This window comes from Phacochoerus africanus, chromosome 4, assembly GCF_016906955.1.
Source record: "Phacochoerus africanus isolate WHEZ1 chromosome 4, ROS_Pafr_v1, whole genome shotgun sequence".
Lineage (NCBI taxonomy): Eukaryota > Metazoa > Chordata > Mammalia > Artiodactyla > Suidae > Phacochoerus > Phacochoerus africanus.
The window spans coordinates 8,272,014-8,292,869 of NC_062547.1; the positions used below are offsets into that span (position 1 = coordinate 8,272,014).

At 53.0% G+C, this 20,856-nt stretch overlaps 2 protein-coding genes across 4 annotated transcripts in view; one reads left to right on the top strand and one right to left on the bottom strand.

Annotated features, from left to right (window-relative positions):
• The first annotated feature begins 7,689 nt into the window (after window positions 1–7,689).
• Window positions 7,690–16,260, top strand: ZFTA (zinc finger translocation associated). The gene is given in 7 exon segments (XM_047775442.1): window positions 7,690–7,977; window positions 10,098–10,595; window positions 11,115–11,501; window positions 11,725–12,017; window positions 12,019–12,277; window positions 12,446–12,684; window positions 12,686–16,260. Coding segments are annotated over 7 exon segments (2,037 nt in total). The 5' UTR covers window positions 7,690–7,838; the 3' UTR covers window positions 12,908–16,260.
• A 1-nt stretch (window position 16,261) lies between these two features.
• Window positions 16,262–20,856, bottom strand: part of RTN3 (reticulon 3) — a 65,821-nt gene continuing 61,226 nt past the window's right edge. For 2 of the 3 annotated variants that reach the window (XM_047775444.1, XM_047775443.1), the window contains 2 exons: window positions 20,480–20,538; window positions 16,262–18,486 (listed from right to left, as the gene is read on the bottom strand). In XM_047775444.1, the coding sequence (XP_047631400.1) occupies window positions 18,441–18,486; window positions 20,480–20,538 (105 nt within the window). In that variant the 3' untranslated portion in view covers window positions 16,262–18,440. The remainder of the gene's footprint in view (window positions 18,487–20,479; window positions 20,539–20,856) is intronic. The other variant, XM_047775445.1, reaches the window with a different exon arrangement.

Consider the following 20,856-nt stretch of genomic DNA (forward strand, 5'->3'; position numbering starts at 1 on the left):
GTGGCTCAGTGGACTAAGAACCCAACATAGTATCTGTGAGGATGTGGGTTAGATCTCTGGCCTCACTCAGTGGGTTAAGGATCTGGCGTTGCCCCGAGCTGTGGCATAGGTCACAGATGTGGCTTGGATCCAGTGTTGCTGTGGCTGTGGTGTAGATCACTGCTGTAGCTCCAATTTGACCCCTAGCCTTCCATGGCAGTACCACGCTTCACCACTCACCCAAAAATTTTACTCAGCATGGAGAAAAAATTAAAATAACTCCCTGAAGAAAATTACACATTTTATTTGAGAGAGAGGGGGCTTGAGAAAGGAGATGAGTTGGTGCTGGGATGGGCTGACTGCTGTGCGTTAGGGGAGGAGAGTGTTACGAGCAAGTGCCCTGACCTGGCCTGAGTGCAGTGGGAAGGGGAAGGGCGTAGCCTTGGGTGCATTTCATTAAACATGCTGGGACCTCCAGTGATGGGGTGAGACGGTGCTGGGACCCTCCAGTGATGGGGTGAGACTGGGCCCTTAGGTCTTTCAAAAAAAAAAAAAAAAAAGACAGGTGCAGAATTTTTTTTTTTTTTTTGCTTTTTAGGGCCAGACCAGAGACAAATGGATGGTCCCAGGCGAGGGGTCTGATTGGGGCTGTGGCTGCTGGCCTGCACCACAGCTCACAGCAATGCTGGATGCTTAACCCACTGAACAAGGCCAGGGATCAAATCCGCAACCTCATGGTTACTATCGCATTTGTTTCCACTGCGCTACAATGGGAACTCCCAGGTGCAGAAGTGAGAAAAGAAAGAGAAAAAAAAAAATCATGTGAGCTCCTGCTGTGGTGCAATGAGTTAGGAATCTGACTGCGGCAGTTTGAGTTGATGTGGAGGCATGGGATTGATCCCTGGCTTGGACGCGGTGTTGGGGCAGCTGTGGCTTTGGCTGCAGCTGCGGCTCAGATTCAAGGCCCTGGCTCAGGAACTTCCATATTTCATGGGTGTGGCCATTTTAAAAAAAACAACCTCAAACACCATTATGGAGCAAATATGTCAAAATGTTTAAAAATTTTAAAGCCAGAAGGCATGAGACTATATATGAGTACTTATATAGTTTTTTTTTCTGTATGTTTGAAAAAAATTTTTTTGACAAGCCCATGGCATGCATAAATTCCCTGGCCAGGGACTGAACCTATGCCACAGCAGTGACAACACCAGATCTTTAACCCATTGAGCCAGCAGAAAACTACTGTTTGAAATATTTTATAATTTAAAAAAAAGTGTCTTTAAATGTCAGAGTTTTGGAGACTGGCAGGCTGGGGTTTGTACGCTTTTCCACAATTACTTGCTGTTTCCTTTCCCACCTGTGAGCTTCCCTGTTGGGATATGTCACATCCTCTTCACCTGCACTGAACATCACTGGGAAATAGCTTGCCAGTTTTCTCTTCTCTTAAAAAAAAAAAAAAGGGGGGGGGAATTACGTTGTGATTCAGCGGTAACGATCCCAGCTAATATCCATGAGGCCTCAGGTTCGATTCCTGGCTTTGTTCGGTGGGTTAAGGATCCGGCGTTGCTGTGAGCCGTGGTGTAGGGCGCAGCGAGGCTCAGATCCTGAGTTGCTGTGGCTGTGTTGTAGGCTGGCCGGCAGCTGTAGCTCTGATTTGACCCCTAGCCTGGGAAGTTCCATGTGTTATAGCCCTAAAAAGCAAAAAAAAAAAAAAAAAAAAAAAAAAAAGGAAGAAGAAAAATTGGAATTCTCTTGTGGTACAGCAGGTTAAGGCTCTGCCATTGTCACTGCAATGGTTCAGGTCTCTGCTGTGGATTTGGGTTCAATCCCTAGGGCTGGGAATTTTTATATGCTGTGGGCACAGACAATAAATAAGTAAATAAAACAATGAAGTCAGCTATAATAAAAAAATTTAAAAAACAAATAGGCTGGCACTGAGGTACGGTTGACCTTTGAAGAGTCAGCCCTTTCTATTTGCAGTTCTGCATCCATGGATTCAATAAAAAGCAGATTGTGTAGAACTGTAGTGTGTACTTAGTGAAAATCGCCTGTGTGGGAGTTCCCATTGTGGCGCAGTGGTTAATGAATCCGACTAGGAACCATGAGGTTGCGGGTTCGATCCCTGGCCTCACTCAGTGGGTTAAGGATCCGGCGTTGCCGTGAGCTGTGGTGCAGGTTGCAGATGGGGCTCAGATCCCACGTGCTGTGACTGTGGTGTAGGCCGGCAGCTACAGCTCTGATTAGACCCCTAGCCTGGGAATCTCCATATGCCGAGGGAGCTGCCCTTGAAAAGGCAAAAAGACAAAAAAACAAAAGCCTGTGTGGAGCTCCCGTCGTGGTGCAGCAGAAATGAATCCGACCAGGAACCATGAGGTTGTGGGTTCAACCCCCGGCCTCGCTCAGTGGGTTAATGATCTGGCGTTGCCGTGAGCTGTGGTGTATATGGCAGACGCGGCTCGGATCCCGTGTTGCTGTGGCTGTGGTGTAGGCCGGCAGTTATAGCTCCGATTAGACCCCTAGACTGGGAACCTCCATATGCTGTGGGTACGGCCCTAAAAAAAAAACAAAAGAAGGAAAAAAAAGAAAGAAAAGAAAGAAAGAAAAAAGCCGGTAAGTGGACCCATGCAGTTCAAACCTGGGTTGTTGCAGGGTCAACTGCATACACTTTATCCACTCAGAATTATAATCGCACTCAGGGAGTTAAAAAAAAAATTAATAACCCCTCCCCAGAATGTCATTGGCTGATTTTCAAAGCTGAGTGCCTGGGGTTGAAATTCTTCCCCTCTTTCTCCTCTCAACACACACATACGTTTGACGTTTTGCTTACACCTGGAGAAAATCCTTAGGTTTGAAATTCCTTTGGAATTTTACAAGGGATGATTTCATGTATAATCTACATGGAAAGTCGCTTTGACGCCTACAGACTTCATGACCCATTGATTTTTGTTCTTTGAAAGAGTCTGCCCTCTGGAGAGCACTGAAAAGCTACTTTTCAGAACCAGTTTATGGTTTGGAAACGTATTGGAATCCAGAATTGGTGGCATATTTGAGGCTAGTGAGGTGGACATATTTTTGGCTTTATAAACTTCCTTTAAGAACACTCTTCACACTTCCTTGTTCTCGTTTCTTTGCTTTGTCTTTTTAGGGCCGCACCTGCGGCGTATGGAAGTTCCCAGGCGAGGGGTCGAATTGGAGCTGCAGCTGCAGCCCTATGCTGCAGCTATGGCAACAGTTAATCTGGATGTGAGCTGCATTTTTGACCTTTGCTGCAGTTTGGGGCAACGCCGGATCCTTAACCCACTGAGCAAAGCCAGGAATCAAACCCGTATCCCCACTGACACTATGTTGGGTTCTTAACCCGCTGAACCACAGTGAAAACTCCAGTCCTACCCTCTTGACACAGCTCAATCTAGGAGCCCTGTTAGCATCTCTGGGGCCTTTGTCTGAAATCAGTTAAAAGGCCCCTCTCTGGGCTGGTGAATTAGGAAAAGATGCTCATTCTGGGTGAAGGCAGCTTTCAGGTACTCAGCTGGCTAACAAATAGCTTGGGGGTGAGAAGAGGTGTCCCTTCCTCCTGGCAGATGCCAGGAGGCGTGGCTTAGCTGGGGGCACAGGTGGCATTTCACACCCTCCTCCAGTGCCCATGGGGGCAGTGAAGATGGCACCACGACATGGTGTGACTCTGCTCGAATTTTTGGCCTGCTCTCCATCCGCAGCTGCTGCCTTAAAGCTCTTCTGCAGCTGGGGTGGACAGCTCCAACTGCATCCAGTCTTTCTCTTCTCTCCCTCCTCCCCTGTGTTCCCGGGCTGCCTCCGCACTGCCCTGCACACTGGCTCCAGGCACTCCCTGTGCCTCTGGGACAAACACAGACTCTCAGAAGGGCACCCGAGGCTCCTGTCCCTGCTCTTTCTATTTCACCTTCTGCCTCTCCCACCAGAAACCTTCCTTCATCCCGGAGCCTCCCTGGCTCTGTTTCTCATCCTGGCAATACCTCCTGATCTTTCAAGACTTGGCTCAAGCCATGCCTCCCCTAAGAAGTCTTCCCTGGCTGGATGGGTGGCCTCCCCCTTGGCACTTGCCACCCTGGATTGCAATCAAGGCTGGCCAACCGATGGGGTGGGGGGCACCAGGGGCACAGTGCCTAGAGCCCATGATAATCTTAGGGACTCATGAAAATCTTTCAACTTATTTGAAAGTCAGAAGAAAAAAAATGAACTTTAAAGGTCAAAGAAAATGTGTTATTTTTTCCTCATCTCAGAAAAAAATTTGTAGGGCCCACAAAAACCCACTAAATCGCTTTTCCTTCTCTTTCTTTTTAAATTTGTTATCATTATTATTGCTTTTTAGGACCTCGCCCAAGGCATATGGAAGTTCCCAGGCTAGGGGTCAAATTGGAGCTACAGCCGCTAGCCTACGCCAGAGCCACAGCAATGCAGGGTCAGAGCTGCATCTGTGATCTACACCGCAGCTCACAGCAAAACCAGATCCCCAACCCACTGAGTAAGGGCAGGGATCAAATCCGCAATCTCATGGACACTAGCTGGATTTGTTTCTGCTGCGCAACAACGGGAATTCACTTTTTTTTTTTTTGTCTCTTGTCATTTTAGGGCCACACCCCGTGGCATGGCATGTGGAGGTTCCCAGGCTAGGTGTCGAATCAGAGCTGTAGCTGTGGGCCTACACCACAGCCACAGCAACGCAGGATCCAAGCTGTGTTTGCGACCTACACCACAGCTCACGGCAATGCTGGATCCCTAACCCACTGAGCGAGGCCAGGCCACACCCATGTCCTCATGGATACTAGTCAGATCTAGTCAGATTCATTTCCACTGGGCCATGACGGGAACTTCATTTTTTTTCTTTTTTTTTTTTTTTAGAGGAAGATGCCCATGGAAGCAAAAGTATCTAGAGCCCATGAAAAATCATAATGCGGCCCTAATGGCCATTGTCTCACCACTTCTCATAGTAGACTCAGGAGACAGAGAGCTCCTAGGAAGTGAGGGACGGCATCTCCCAGACTGTGTTATGTAATTTTTAAACCGTGGTTTCCCCAGTTCACTGCTAGGTACTCAGGACTGGCTCAGTCAATGTTTTTTGTTTTGTTTTTAAATTTTTTTTTTTTTGGTCTTTTCTAGGGCCACACCCGTGGCAATGTGGAGGTTCCCAGGCTAGGGGTCGAATCAGGGCTGTAGCCGCCAGCCTATACCAGAGCCACAGCAATGTGGGATCCGAGCTGTGTCTGCGACCTACACCACAGCTCATGGCAACCAAGGGAACTCCCTATTTTGTTTTTAATTAAAAAAAAAATTCAAGCATAGTTGATTTACAATGTTGTGAATCAATGCTTTTTCAGTAAGTGGCTAAGTAAATGATTGGTCTTGGGTGAGACTCTTTAACACTCTGAGTCTCTGCTTCTTCATCTGCAAAACGAAGCTTCATCTTTGTAGGGTGGCTGTGGGGATCAAATGACAAGTGGAAGATGCCCTGGAACCCTGGATCTTGGAGCCAGTCCTGAAGCTACATACGCAGGATGTGGGCAAGGAGAGGAGACAGAGGTTGTTAAAAGTGGCTCTAGGTGGTGTCTGTACCTTTTTGTTGGTAACAAATTCAATTATCTTATTTATACACAGAGAAAAATAACCAGAAGGACATTTATCAAAGTGTCTCACCGGAGTTCCCATCGTGGCTCAGTGGTTAACAAATCCGACCAGGAACTATGAGGTTGTGGGTTCAATCCCTGCCCTTGCTCAGTGGGTTAAGGATCCGGCGTTGCCGTGAGCTGTGGTGTAGGTTACAGATGCGGCTCAGATCCTGCGTTGCCATGGCTCTGGCGTAGGCTGGTGGGTACAGCTCTGATTCGACCCCTAGCCTGGGAACCTCCATATGCCGAGGGAGCGGCCCAAGAAACGGCAAAAAACAAACAAAGTGTCTCACCGTAGCCAGCTCTGAACACGAGTTATCTTTGTAATTTTTGAAAAACCATACTTAGGAACGTGTGAAGGTCAGGTCTGCGTCTTACTTTCCCTTTGTGTCCCTGGCCTGGCATAGGTGAGGTACATGTCAAGGAAGGAATGCCCCATTTCACTGCCCCATCAGCTCCAGGGCCCCTGCCCCAAGTGGGTGAAGAAGCGCAGCTTTTTCTGGAGAAAAAGGCCAGCGGTGGAGAGAGCAGGGCTGTAGGATGGAGTCCCTGTCGACCCAAGGTGACATCTCTCACGGGTCATCATGGGGACTGAGGAAGAGATGGGACACTTCCAATGGTGCTAGACACCTTTTAGCCATTTTAGACATTTTAGTTCCTGGCCCCTCTTCACACTTAGGACACAGGCTTCTTGTCTTCCAATGAATTTACTATTTCCATTGGCTCCCGAAGGGATGGAATTGTTTCTTTTTTATAAGTCTTGGGTGCTAAGTCAGGAACAGTATCAGACTTTCTTGTTCACTGCTGTCTGCCCAGCGCCTAGGAGCATGCTGGCACACAGTAGGTGTGGAATGAGCAAAGGAATGAGTCCAGGGTGACTTTAAAGGATTGCTGGGCACCTCCCCAAGGAAAAGAATAAAACCCACCTCTAGATAATAAGACCCTGCATGGCCTCCTGCACCCTGTAATTTGGATCTCTAGGAATCGCCTTTGTTGTGGGCGACCAACCACAGGCAAAGAAAGCACCTGCTCCTCCAGCTGGTCCCCGCGGAAGGACCCCAGGCTGCCGCGCTCCTGGCTGCTCCTCTAATCCCTCCTCTCAGCTTTCGGGGACCTGAGGGGCTCCAAGGCTTCCGGGGGCTCGCACCCAGGGTCCGCCCCAGATCTTCCCAGCTGTGGTGGCACGCGTCCCCAAGTGTCCGACACCACGCCCGGGGTCAGCGTTCTTCGCCTCCTCATGCGGGGCGGAGGGTCTAAGGCCCCGTCTAGGGCTTCGTCTGGCAGCCCCCGGCCTGCGAGGACTGGAGCCTGAGTCACCGCGGCACACGCCCTCTGCTCCCGGCTTCCATCCTGGGGCCACCTCCGCCCGGCAGCGTCGGGCCGCGGCGAAGCCAGCTCTCGCCGGGTCTACTGCGCGCCCCCTCTCCCCGGCCTGAGTCTCTGCGGCCGCGGTCCCCGCCCCAGCTAGCTCCGGGGGAGCTTCGCCCGTCCCCCCTCCAATGCAGAAGACCGAAATCCCAGCGCCCGCGGGCGGCTCCCGCGGGAGGGGGCGCGGCCGCCCCCGCGGCTCCACCCTTTCGGCGGGGCAGCAGCCATCAGGGGCCCCTGCCAGTCGTGTCCGCTCTGGGGCCCGCGCCGAGCTTGCGCGGGAGGAGGCAGCCCCTTGCAGGGACCCGGGCCTCCCCACCCGGCGACCTTCCAGCCAGCGCCTGTGCGGGGAGCTGGGCGCGGAGATGCCCCGAGGGGGCAGTGGCTGCGAGCCGAACCGGGGTGGAAGCGCGTCGCAGCAGACGAAGCGCCCCTGGCCACCTCGGTGACCCTTCAGAAGCCGGGACCTGAGCCCGGGAGGCGGCGGCGCGGGTCCGCGAGGTCCGTGATCCTAACGTCCGCGGCGGGCACCGGCTGCTGAGCCTTGGTCTGGCTCGTCGCCTCCCGCCTCTCCCCCCAGCCCCCCTAGAGCTGGCAGGAGGAAATAGCGCGCGGCCCCTTTAAATTTACCCAGGAGCCCTTAAAGGAGCCCCAGGGGCCCCAGACAGGAATCCCCACCCCGGTCCAGCCCGCGCCGCCGAGCTAGCAGCCAGCCGTCCGTGCGGCCGGCCGCCCCGTGCATGCGCCCCGCGCCCCGGGGCCCCGCGCACCAAGCGCCGCGAGCGGGCCGCCGTCGGCCCCGCGGCCCCACGCCCCGCCGCCCCGGGGCCCCGCTCTGCAGCGCAGCGCATGGAGCCCAGCGGGGACCACCGGAGCCGGAGCGGCGGCGGCAGGGGCGGCCCCGGGCCAGCAGCGGCCTCGGCACGGGGCCGACGGCTGCCGCCCTCTGGATCAAGCGGCGGCGCGGAGCCCGAGGAGGACGACGGCGGTAAGAGCTGGCTGGGGCCGGCAGCTCGGGTGGGGGCCCCGGCATGGGGGAAGGGAGGGCTGCGGCTCCGGGCCCCTCTCCGCCGCCGAACAAAGGGGGGGACGCGGGCAGGGCGGCCGGGGGCGCCACCTGGCGGGCGCGGGTCGCGGCTGCGGGGCCAGTCGGGGAGCCCCCCGCCCTGCTCCCGGGGTTGGCCCGCGGGGCTCGGGCGGATCCCCTCCCCCTTAAAGGGCCCCGAGGCCCCCGCCTTGGAGGCCAAGCTGGAGGGGCCCCGAAGGGCCTGGCCAGGCGCCACGGGGCACGCGCTCTAGGCTGTTGGGCTCGCGGCCCCCGCCCCTTTCTCTTTCAGACTCCCAGGTGGTCTCCCTTATCCGGCTGTCTCTTAAAAGTCTGCTCAGACATTGGGTCTCTTTCCGGGCTTCCCCTCAGAAGAACTGAGCTGGGGATTCCGCTGCTTTAAGTTGGGCTGTCTTCTCTTCTGTGGCCTTGCCTAGAGAAAGGAACCCTTTCCCCCCCGCTGCGTTCTCCCTGGGAAAGAGCATGGCTTGCGCCTCTTGGGGACCTACCGGTACCTTCCCAACGGCGGGCAGTTTTTGAAGGGATGGGCTCGCCCACAAAGGCATACACCCGCTCCTGTCCGCGCGTTATCCCCTCCCTTCTTTTCAGAACATTTGCCACAATTTGTCAGCTATAGCGGGACCAGCCGGTCCTCTTCATTTGCTCTCAAAGGAGACTGTTTCTTCATCCCTCTGCTTCAGGGTCAACGCCTTAAGACCCCTGAAGCTTCTGTCCAGCTTGGGAGATTCTGTCCTAATCCCCGAGCTCCCCTCCCAGAAACTCCCCATCCCCTTTTGTTTTTAAGGAATCCCAGCTCCTCCCCTTTTTTCGGCTCTTAAAGGGCCAGTCCATCTTAGACTAACATATCCAGCGCTGGAAGGATGCTCAGAGACCAGATAGCTATCCTGTGCCTTTCCAGACAAAGACGGTTAGGCCAAGAGAGTGGACATGACCTATCAAAGGTCACAGAGCAAGTTACCAGTGAAGCCAGGAGTCGAACCCAGGTTTCTAACCCTGAAAGGAGTGCTTTCTTTTTCTTTGGATCTCCTTAGATCCAAAACCAAACAAAACCACAGTGATGACAGGGGCCCTCTCTGATCCTGCCTTTTGTTTCCTAGACCGTGAGATTCTCCACTGGGAGAATGACCACACCTGTCCATTCGGCATATGTGGCCAGGAGGCCCTTTTCTTAATAAAATAGGGTCCAAACTGTAGGGAGGGTGGGGATTGCTCAGCCTGTTTGGCGAAAGGGAATACCCCTGGGCTGGTGGCTTCTCCACTGCCTGCCCTCTGATTGCTGGGCAGTGGCCGGCTCCCTGCCAGAGCAAAAAATAAATCCCCAGAAAGACTTAATGGACTCCACTGGGTGGTGGCCACTCCCAGCCGCAGAATCTTCAGTGGGCACTCTGGTGGCCCTTCTGCCATCCCTTTTCAGTCATCAGCTCTCCTAGACTCTAGGACAGTCAGGGTCCTAAAAACTCCTTTCCATGGAGGTGTTGACAGCTTTGTCATGGGGATCTGTCCTGTGGGCCCCTAAATTTGGGTAACTGACCATGCTTAGTGCCCCTTAAAGTGGGACTCTCAGGACGGTGTATTTGAGGCATTATCCGAGAAAGGGAGATCGTCTTTGGGTGGGGCCCTCCTGGCTGGGGCCTCAGGCGGGTGGGTCCTGTGTGCAGCCCTGGAAGCAGACAGATGCCCCCTTTGTTCTTCTCGCCCCGCTGCTCTGCTCTGGCTGTAACCGCCGCAGCATGTACACTGTACCTCTACGGCTCAAAGAGGGGCCCTGGCAGGGCTTGCCGCCTCCTTGGCCTTCACCTTATTTTTCAGAAAGTCAGAGCTGTGCCCTGCATCCTTTTGTTCTTGAACCTCGCTCTCTATAAAGGGCCAAGGTTTTGACTCCCTGCTCGCCCACCTCCCTTTTATTGCTGGTACCATCCCCCTTCTGCCCCCGGATGACCCCCCCTCCTCCCACCTCCCTTTCTCAGGCTGTGAAATCGAAGCCCTGGGTTCTTCCCTGGAAACCAGAGATTGAAAAACTGTCTCCTTCTCCCCTTCCTCAGGGCAAGAGCTTCAGCTGGAAGGGGGTGCCTTGGGGTCCTGGGGGAGTGCCCCCCTGCCCTCTTCCAGGGCCAGGGGACCCGCATCTTCAGGCAGGAAATACTCAGACCACTGTGAGGCCCGGGCCTCAAGGCCTGGAAAGAGCCGCATCCCCGGCCGTGACCACCGGCGCTACTACCACGACCACTGGAGGCTGGAGTACCTGATGGACTTCAACCCTGCCCGGCACGGCATGGTGTGCATGGTGTGTGGCAGCTCCCTGGCCACTCTCAAGCTCAGCACCATCAAGCGGCACATCCGCCAAAAGCATCCCTACTCCCTGCATTGGAGTCCCCGGGAGAAGGAAGTCATCAGCAACAGCTGGGATGCCCACTTGGGGCTGGGGGCCTGTGGCGAGGCCGAGGGCCTGGGGGCCCAGGGGCCTGAGGAGGAGGAGGAGGAAGAAGAGGAGGAGGAGGAGGAAGGGGCTGGCCTCCCAGCTTGCCCGTCCAAGGGCCCAGGTAATGTAAGACATGGGGAAGCAGGGGCCTGGGTGGTGGATGCGGCCAGGAGAGGCCAGCCCGGGCTTCTCAGCCAACTAGTTGCTTTTAAGGAGCAAGTTATTGCTCCTTTTTGGGATGAGGTCTGCTTATTGCACTATGGTGGAAGGGACAGTGAGAGGGGTTTCCAGCAACTCAGGCACCTTTGACATTCTGTGGTTTTAGAAGGATCCAGGGGAGTGAAGGCTGGAGGGGGATGGGAAGGGCTGGGAGCAGATGGTCCTGGAAAGGTTTGGCTGACAGTGAAGTCTAGGGAAGGGGCTAGAACCTGGGTCTGGGGGAGGAGTAGGTGGGGCTTGTGTGCAGGAGGATTAGGTGCTAAGACCTGAAGGGAGAGGAAGGGAAGGGCAAAGGTTAGGTGGAGGGCTCAGAGGCCCAGCAAGGGAGAGGCTTGTGGATGGAGCATCTGGCTGTGGTGGGGGGGGGGGCTCCCCCAGAGGGCCAGCATCTCAGTTCCTTCCCTCCCTCCAACCCTTCCAGGCAAAGCCCCAGCTGGTGGGGGTGACCGGCGCCAGCGGCGAGGGGGCCCAGTGGCACCCCGGGCTCGGCGTCGGCGCCTGTCGGCCTCCCGGAGGGCTGGGGGCAGCAGGGGGCTGGGTCCCCGGCGCCTGGAGCGGAGGCTGAAGGAGTCCCTGCAGAACTGGTTCCGGGCAGAGTGTCTCATGGACTATGACCCGCGGGGGAACCGGCTGGTGTGCATGGCCTGTGGCCAGGCACTGCCCAGCTTGCACCTGGACGACATCCGTTCCCATGTGCTGGAGGTGCACCCCAGCTCCCTGGGGCTCAGTGGCCCCCAGCGCAGCGCCCTGTTGCAGGCCTGGCGTGGCCAGCCTGAGGCACTATCTGAGCTCACCCAGTCCCCTGCAGGTGCGAGGCTCGCCCGAGGGCCAAGACCCCTTCTTATAAGGGCTGCAGAGTGGCGTCTATGCCCCAAACGGGGAGGGACACATTCCCCCCCCCCCCACACGCACACTCACTGATGGGGGCCTCTAGCTTGGGGTTGGGGTGAGGAGCAAGGGACCCCCTCTGTGTGGGTAAGGGCAACCCGGCCAGCAGGCTGAGCCCCTCTCCCTCACCCCTTCCCCAGCAGACGATGACCTCGTCCCCCAGGACCTGACCAGAAAGAGCCGGGACTCGGCCTCCGCTGCTGGAGCCCCTTCCTCTCAGGATCTCAGCCCTCCAGACGTAAAGGAAGAGGCTGGCTGGGTCCCTGAGAGGCCCGGGCTGGCAGAGGAGGAGGAGCTGGAGGAGGGCGAGAGGGTGGGGGTCCAGGACACGGCTCCGCGGGGCCGCAACCGGCGCCGTCACTACCGGGAGCGCTGGCGGCTGGAGTACCTCATGGAGTTGGACGGCGGCCGGCGCGGCCTGGTGTGCATGGTGTGCGGGGGGCGCGCTGGCCTCGCTCAAGATGAGCACCATCAAGCGGCACATCCGCCAGCGCCACCCGGGCTCCACGCGCCTCGGCGGGCCGGTCAAGGCCCTCATCGCCCAGGAGTGGAGCGACAAGGCCGCCCACCTGCTGGCCCTGGGGCTGCCGTGCCCCGAGTCCCCCAGGGACCCTGCCGCCCCCAGCACAGCCGCAGCCTCCGAGGAGGGGGGAGGGGAAGAGGAGGAGGAGCCGGAGGAGGAGGAGGAGTGGTGGGGTGAGCCGACGGAGGGCCAGAGCAGGTGGAGAGGGAGCGTGGGGGGTCGAAGGGGAGATGGAGGGGGGGACTGGAGGGCAGAGGTGGGGCTGAGGGTCACGAAGCCGAAACGCCGCGCCGGTCCGCCTTCCCCCCACGGCTCCAGTGCGGTCCTTTGTCCCGCCCTAGGCGACGTCCCGCTTTCCCCTGGGGAACCGTCAGAGCGGCCCGCTGAGGAGGAGGACGACGACGAGGACGGCCCAGAGCCCGGGGGCCTGGCCTTTCCGCCCCTGCCCCCGCCCCCGCCTCCGCCGCCCCCGCCGCCCCCCCGCAGCCGAGAACAGAGGCGGAACTACCAGCCGCGCTGGCGGGGCGAGTACCTGATGGACTACGACGGCAGCCGGCGCGGCCTGGTGTGCATGGTGTGCGGGGGGCGCGCTGGCCACGCTCAAGGTCAGCACCATCAAACGGCACATCCTGCAGGTGCACCCCTTCTCCATGGACTTCACGCCTGAGGAACGCCAGACCATCCTGGAGGCCTACGAGGAGGCGGCGCTGCGTTGCTACGGCCATGAGGGCTTCGGGCCACCGGCCCCGGCGCCGCGCGACGGCGGCGCGGACCTCAAGGCGGGCGCCGTGTGTCGGGCGTAGGGAACTCGGCCTCGAGGGGCCGTGCCCCGCCCTCGGGCTGGGAGCTCCAGCTTCCTGCGGCCCCGACCGCTGCCATTGCCCCCCGCTGGCCGGGCCGGGCGGAGATTGGGGATTGGGCGGGGTCGCCGGCTTCCGCTTGGTCCCGGAGAGCTCCCTAAACTAGTCAGGGCGCCGCGGGAAGCGCGCTCTCCCCTCGGACCCGGGGCCCAGGCCCTCCAGGCTCAGGGCCTCACGTTCCTGAGAAGCCACAGCGTTTGCACGGAAAGCTTCCGGCCTCTGCCCGCACCCCTCGAGGTGATGTCGTGCCAGGCCGGGACGGGGGCGCCGACAGTCAGTATTAAGACCCCCCCAGTAGGGTGGGGTGGGAAGACGGGAAGGACGCGCCAGCGCCCCGCCCCGGGGGCCCAGCTCTTGGAGCTGCACGCCGGCAGGGACGGCTCCGGTAGGGACGGCTCCCGGGCCTGGGCGCCTGCCGCCCAGTCCTTGTTGGCGTTTTCGCCCTCCCCGGGCCTGGACTGCAGAGGAGGGCCTTCCTCGCGAGGCGGGGCTACCGGGCTGGGGAACCGGCCCGCCCGCGGGTGGGGGGCGGGGCGCCTGCCTCCGGGCGGGCCCTGCGGGGACGGCCGCCCTCGCCTTCCCGCCCCCGCCGCGACGCCCGCCCGGACCCAGATCTTGTAAAGGGATTAGCACTTTTTTCCTTTGCTCCTCTCCTGTTCCGAATGCTCCCGTTTACCCCTAAACTCGGTTTGGCGCTCCTGCTTCAGCGGCCCCGTCAGTTCGAGCCCGGGGCACTGGAGGTCCCGGCAGTGGGTGTTAAGTTCCCGTTCCCTCCCTGTCCCTTTTTGTACTCGGTGGACGCGCCACCCGTTCTCAGCCCCCAGGGCCTGGGGCCGGGCCTCAGCCTTTCTCCTCCACGCGCGGCAGCGCCAGGCCCTGAGGGGCCGGGAATGGGCCCCGCGATCTCCCAGGCAGGTCCGAGAGGGATGTGTAGATTCATTCTCCTGTGGAGAACAGGTGGCCCCGAGATCAGGCCCTTTTTGCTCTTTGTATTTTATTTTGAAACTGTATTTAATGCTTTTATATGAAAGGGGGAGGGGCGGGGAGAGCTGTCCGTCACCCTTATGTGCAAATGTCTTATTTATTAAGCGTGTATCAGAGATAAGCTGTGAGGTGGTGGAGGAAGGACCTAAAGGTAGGAGGAGCAAGGATGGAGGCGCGGTTGGAAGAACCCCAAACATGACAGACTTAGGTGTGCCTCTCCAGGCTCCTCCTGGGAGTCTCTGGGCCCCAATTTCTGCTCTTCACAGAGCCAGGCCAGTTCCTTTGGTCTTAAAGCCTGAGAGTGGGGGGGGGGGAGTGCAGTCAGCGAGTTGGGACTTCAGGGCTGGGTCTGGAGGGGAAGAGGCCCTGGCACTTGGGGCCAGGAGCTGCCTCTGTGGGTGGGAAAGCAGAGCAAAGAGAAGGCTTCCTCTCCTCCCAGCGCCCCCAGGTCGGAGCCCAAGGTTCAAGTGCCTCAGGCCCAGGTCCCTTGACTCTTCCTGATTGGGAATTGAATTTTATACCACGAATTTTATAGGATTTTTATATAATTCAAGGTTGTCAGAGTTGGAAAGACCTTGGAGATCAACTCGTACCCACCCCCCACCCCTTTCAGATAGGTAAAATGAAGCCTAGAAACTGAGATTACCACATACCAGGTAGGAACAGTACCAGGGCTAGACTAAAAACCTCAACTCGCAATTCAGTGTTCTTTGCACTATACCACATGGCCTCCCGATCTCTGGTAAGTTAAAAGTTTCTTTTACCGTTAGGCCTGCCAAAGGCTGGCGTGTGCTGGGTGCCACAGGCCATCACAGTGCACTTGTGGCCTCTTGGGGATGGCGAAGAACAGCACACTTCCCTGGAATGAGCTTTCTGCAGGGCAGCTCTTGCCACCATAGGCTTCAGCCGGAAGCCGCTGGCAGCAGCCTTCTCCATCAGAACTCCAGAAGTAGGGCTGACCGCCACCTGGCCCAAGGCTTTGCTACTGGGCAAAGGCTCTGGCATTGCGTTTTGATGCCACTAGGGATTCAGGAAACACTGCATGGGCTGTCAGTGGACTGAAAAGTGAATTCCCAGAGTGTTTAAACCTCCAGGTTTTGAGACAGTATTAAAAGCTTGAGAACAGGGATTATGGGTGGCACTGCCATTTTTATTTTCCTTCATGCATGTTGTTTTCAGATCCAGACGGCGTGTTCTGCCACTTTTGCTACTCTGCCTATTCAAAAACAGTAGGCACACTGGGGCAATTATCATAGTCATCCAAGCCCTCTGCCGAACTTCAGGTAAGCCCGGGCAGAGAGCAGGGTGGGACTGGTTTTTCCTCTCAATAGGCAGGAAGAGGCCTTAGGATGCCCTCACTGAGAGGCAGCCCCAAGCACTTCACTGGTTCTCAAAGGCGTGGCCACCAGAACAGCTTCACCACATTAGGAGCTTACTAGAAATGTGAATTCTTGAGTCCCAGCTTATGGATCAGAAACTGGGGTGGGTGGGGCCTAACAATGATTCGATAAGCCCTCCAATGATCATGAGGCTTACCGAAGTTCTGAGCACCAGTGATCTAGAAAGTTCCACTGTAGTGAGTACTGCTTTGCAGCTATAGCCTCACAAGTTAAGGGTCAGGAAATGAGGTGGTCTCAGCTCTCGGTGCCTCCTCCTTGCCTTGGGAGTCTGACATGAACAGGTGAAGTTTCTTCATGAACTTTTTTGTTGATGGTATGCTTGCTATTATGGCCAATATGTAAATGTTACTCTGAATACATATTTATATACCATGTTAGTGACATTATTTGAACATTTGTATGCGTATTTGTGAAGTTGTTTGCATCAGTTATTTTAAAAAAATTTCAGCCTAAGTTTTCTAAGAGGTATGTTGAATAAATTTTTAAAATCCAGTTTAAGGGTCATGGCAGCCTTAGTTCTGGGAAAGACCAAATCCAAGGTGACAAGTTCTTTCAGCAAAGACCTGATGCATTTGGTTTCCATTTCCCATCTTAAGTACATTGTGACTGTGTGATTTATAGGCTGCTTCGTGTTGCAGGTGGGGGAACCCTCCTAGGTTGGTGTGAACTGGGACAACAGACCTCTCTGGCCTCTTCCACGTCTCATCTTTCTCCTAAGGTCATTTATTTTCTTTCAGAAACCAAATGCTTTGCTCTACTATGGAAATTCTGCAATCTTGGAAATCATTACCAGTATCAACTACTTTTTAAAGTTTCAGAAGTGGAGTGGGGATGGGGGCCAGTGGAAGCCTTGTTTGGTTCTTACTTTACCCAAACTGTGTATAAAGAATAAAGTTAGCAGATGACACCACAGTCATTTTGTTCTTTTTATTGATACCACATCAATTTGCAGTTTTACAGGAACCAAGAGTCAAGCTCCTTAGGTGCTACTGTACTGTCATGTTGCACGCACATACACGCACACAGTTTCATTAGTAATTTTTCATCTATAGATTTTTCTTAAAAAAAAAAAAAATTCCTGTGTGGCACAGAGATCTGTCCAATTATCTAAACACAGCAGTAACAAAACAAAGAGCTAGGTGTGGAGGCTTCCAGTGCAGAAAAAGGTCCTTTGGAGGGGAAGCCCAAAAAGATCATCAGTGCACTGACTTCCTGGGAGGGTAAAGGGTGGGGATGGAGAAGGGATTTTCTACTATGACATGAAATCAGTTAAAACATTTTGAAAGCAAAAGGGGCTAAGAAAATAAGAGTGGAGTAAGGCAAGGGTACCTTTTACCCATCTAGATTCCTAAGAAATTTCCTCAAGAGAGTAGAAAGAAAACTTTCCTCCACTAACTTCTAAGGACTTGCACTGCTTTGGGACTGTCAAAGACTGTAGCCCTTACTTTAAATTCACCAGTTCATATTCCCTCTGGATTAACATGAAGAAACTCGGAGATGACTTTTCTTTCAAGTTTACTGAATTTTCATGGTGGAGGGGGAGGAAGACACTTAAGAAGTCTCAACTGGGAATCCCGTTCCCAAACACCTACCATTTGATGTCAACGTGAACTGCTGTCTTTAAACTGTGCATGAAACTCATCAATAGAACAAGGCCCTGCCCGGTCCCCCGTACCTAAAGCTCCTTGCAAAACACTCAAAAGGAGCACCCCGCACCACAGGAGAGGTGCTAAGACATCTTATGTGCCTGAAAGTGACAGGTGCCCTCAATGCGACACACTCACAATAAGCTAGCCTCGGAGTTAGAGTTTCCTATGAACCACGAAATGTGCTTCTCTACCCTAATCTGTGGTCTCTTAACCACAGACACCAACAATCTCCTCTCAAGCCAGTCGGGCTTTGCTCCTTAGGTAAAACGATGAGCACAGGTTAAAGATACAGCATGGGAAGGAGGAATTTGCAGGGAAAAAAGAAAAGAGAAGAAGGCCTTTGTGTTTCTGTAGCTCACCTCTTGAGAATGTTCCCCCCAACATGGACTGAGACTTACGAGGATTACAATAACTCAGTAACTGAGGAGCCCACATGCAGATTAATTTTTTTCTCTAACAAGTTTACAGCAGTGTACAGCAGTTACAGACATTTATTTTATAATAAGAAAAGTACAACCATATTTATTCAACTTGAGGGTAGGAAAGAGGGAGGAAAGCACATTCAGAAATAAGCTCTCAAACTAAAGCTCAGAACTGGTGTCCAAAAGAAATGACAGACGCCACGCCCCATGTGGCGGAGCCTTGCCTTTCCTAAGGCTGAGTGGGAGGCACAGCAGCGCTCCTGTGCACTCCTCCATCCCGCTTTCCGTCTCTGTTCTTGGTTATCAGATGGCATTCTGGCAATCGGGAATTATCACTATCACCTATAAGTTATTCATAGAGTTGAAAGTTATCTCACCAAATGAAGAATATTAGGAGTAGCTGCTCACATTGTGGGGCAGAAAGATGGGATCAGAGGATTGCAAAAAAAAAAAAAAAAAGAAAAGAAAAAAAAACAAGAAAAAAGAAAAAGGAAGAAAAAAAAAAGAAAAAACTGAAACAAACCCCCCCGAAACACAAAAAAACCAAGGGAAGGAATCCCACTCTTGTCCCGGATAATTTCTTCATAAATTAATCATTATTTCTTAACTTAAAAATAAGGGCAAAACTATGATGGGAAGCTGTGTAAAACTATTCCTTGAAACTTGGATAGAAGAATCCAAGAGATGTGTTCATTTTTCATTTTCTCCTACTTCCAATCTTTCCCCTCCTTTCAAGCTATAGGTAAAAGCTCCACCACCCTTAAGGTACTGATTTATCCTATTAATTTGATCCTTTATTCTTTCGGGTTCTAAGGTATCAGTTCTTTTTTTAGTCCAATCATTCTTGTGCTTGATACTGAGGATAAAGGGAAAGGTGGGGAGAAAACACCAAATTAAAAAAAAAAAAGCTTGGAATGCAGGCTCAAGCTGACACTGAGCACGTTCCTTCATAGTACAAGTAACAACATTATAACTATTAAATGGTGTTTTAGTAACTGTTGCATCTCCGGTGTCCATGTACTTATTCTGCCTTTTTCTTTGCGATTCCAGGGACTTTTGCTTGGATCCTATTGAGGAAAGGAAAAGAAAAAAAAAAAAAAGGGTGAAAACACAGACATTAGTTCTAGGCTTTTATTTTAACAGTGATGCTAGAAGACAGTCCTGGACTTCCTGGAGCTGTGTGAGGAACACTCCATTTTCACAGGGCTTACTCTGGATGAAACGAGGCAGGGGCTGAGTGTGGCCTGGGAAGAGCTGAGGAGTACGTCAAGATCCACACCCTCTCCTGCTACTGTGCCTGCTGCCTGTCCTCTTTCGCTGCCTGAACCTCCTGGCTCCTTCACTGGGGGCTGAAGAGAATAAGGTGTGTCTGGACACAGTGCTGGCTGCCTGTGCTCTACATGCTGACAGTGCAAGAGCCCATATCTCCTGGAATGCCAGGTTACCCACTAGTGCCACAAAAGGAACCAGGAGTCAAGTGTCACAGTGACATATAAAAAACCCCACAGGAGCTGGCAACAGTTCCCAGCCCCTCATAGGACACTAAGGCCGTCCTTTATTTTGTGCATTTAGGTTACCCATCGCTAAGGGTACTAAGGGATATTCACACCCCTCAGCTAATGCTGAAGCTATTCCCCACAAATGATACATCCACAGCAGGGGGCCAAGCCAGCTAACACTGCTAATCAATACATTGATCTTTCACAGTCAGGAGTAAACGGCAACCAGGTAAACATTTGTGCGAACTGCCCTTGCCCGGCTTTAGATCCAAAGTCTATCTAAAAAAGCAAAAGAGTAGGTAAAGATCCTAGCGTCAAGCCAGAGCTTTCTGGATATAGCCAAGGTTTCCTCTTTTCCCTTTCTTTCCTTTTCTTTTTTTCCTTTTTTTTTTTTTTTTAAGGGCCTAGGTTGAGGCATTTGGAAGATTCAGGCTAGGGGATGAATTGGAGCTGCAGCTGAGACCTACACCACAGCCACAGCGACACCAGATCTGAGCTGCATCTTTGACTTCTGCTGCAGCTTGCAGCAACACCAGATTCTTAACCCACTGAGTGAGCTCAGGGAACAAACCCGCATCCTCATGGATACTAGTTGGGTTCTTAACCTGCTGAACCACAATCCTAATTCTGAGAGCTGAAAAAAAGCACTAAAAGCTGGGGTGTGAAAGGGACTGGTGGGGGCAGGTACAAAGAGGATTTGACTACTTATGTTTTGTTTCTTAAAAAATATCTGATGAAAATTAACATTAACATTTTAATTCAAGAGTTCCCATCGTGGCTCAGTGGAAACAAACCTGACTAGCATCCATGAGGACACAGGTTCGCTCCCTGGCCTTGCTCACTGGGTTAAGGATCCAGTGTTGCTGGTTGCAGACTCGGCTTGGCTCCCACATTGCTATAGCTGTGGCTGTGGTGTAGGCCGGCAGCTACAGCTCTGATTTGACCCCTAGCCTGGGAACCTCCATGTGCTGTGGGTGCAGCCCTAAAAAGATAAAAAGCAAATAAACAAGAGCCCCCCAAAAACATTTTAATTCAAAGTGTTGGGTTCCATAGTGTTTGCTAAAAATAATTGAAAATTTAAAAAGAGAAAACAGTTCCTTGATACAGAGTCATAAAAATGTCTATATTGACTTTATAACTTGGTTTAAATATTAAATTGGTTCAAAAAGGAAAACAGAAGGATTTGGTAGTCTTAGAAAAGAGATAGCTTTGAGGCTTAAGACATTTATTTACTAAAACTTTTATTTCTGAAAAGGGATGGAAGAATTTGGTTTAAAATGGATATTTGTGAAAATAAACCGAGGTGAGTAGACAACCACAAACATTTAAAAGCCACTTCAAAAAGGCAGAGTGGTTCTTTTTAGTCTATGATACAAAAGATGTTTTACAAAGAAGATGAAATAATTTCCAATAAAATCAAACTATTAGTCAAGGTTTTTTTTTTTCCCCCACCATGGTAAAAATTACTTTTGTGGCATAAGCTTTTTACACAGGAGACTAAAAATAATTAGAGGAAAAAAAGCATGTATCACAGTGAAACATGGAATCTAAGCATACTTACTTTTCAACAATGGACTTGGTCTGATCCCGAGCAATGCCAACATAGTGATCAATCTGGGTCTTTAAGGAAGAAAAGTGACTCAGCTGTGGCAACACATCGATTAACAATTTTCCTGAAGGTCATGTTCTTTTGTCCAGTTTAACCATTTTAAAAAAACACTATTGAATATTCTGGCAAATGAAAATAACGCTTAGTTTTAAAAAGTACTTGCTAGGTATTTCCTTCAGAGACACTGAATACTGGAAGCTGTGTGGTGCGTCTATAATCTACATACTGTAATCACAAATACGTTTCATTTAATACCAAAAAGCCATGAATAAAGTCTGTGGATGGCTGACTTCATCTATAAAGCATCCAGTGTTCTCTGTATACACCAC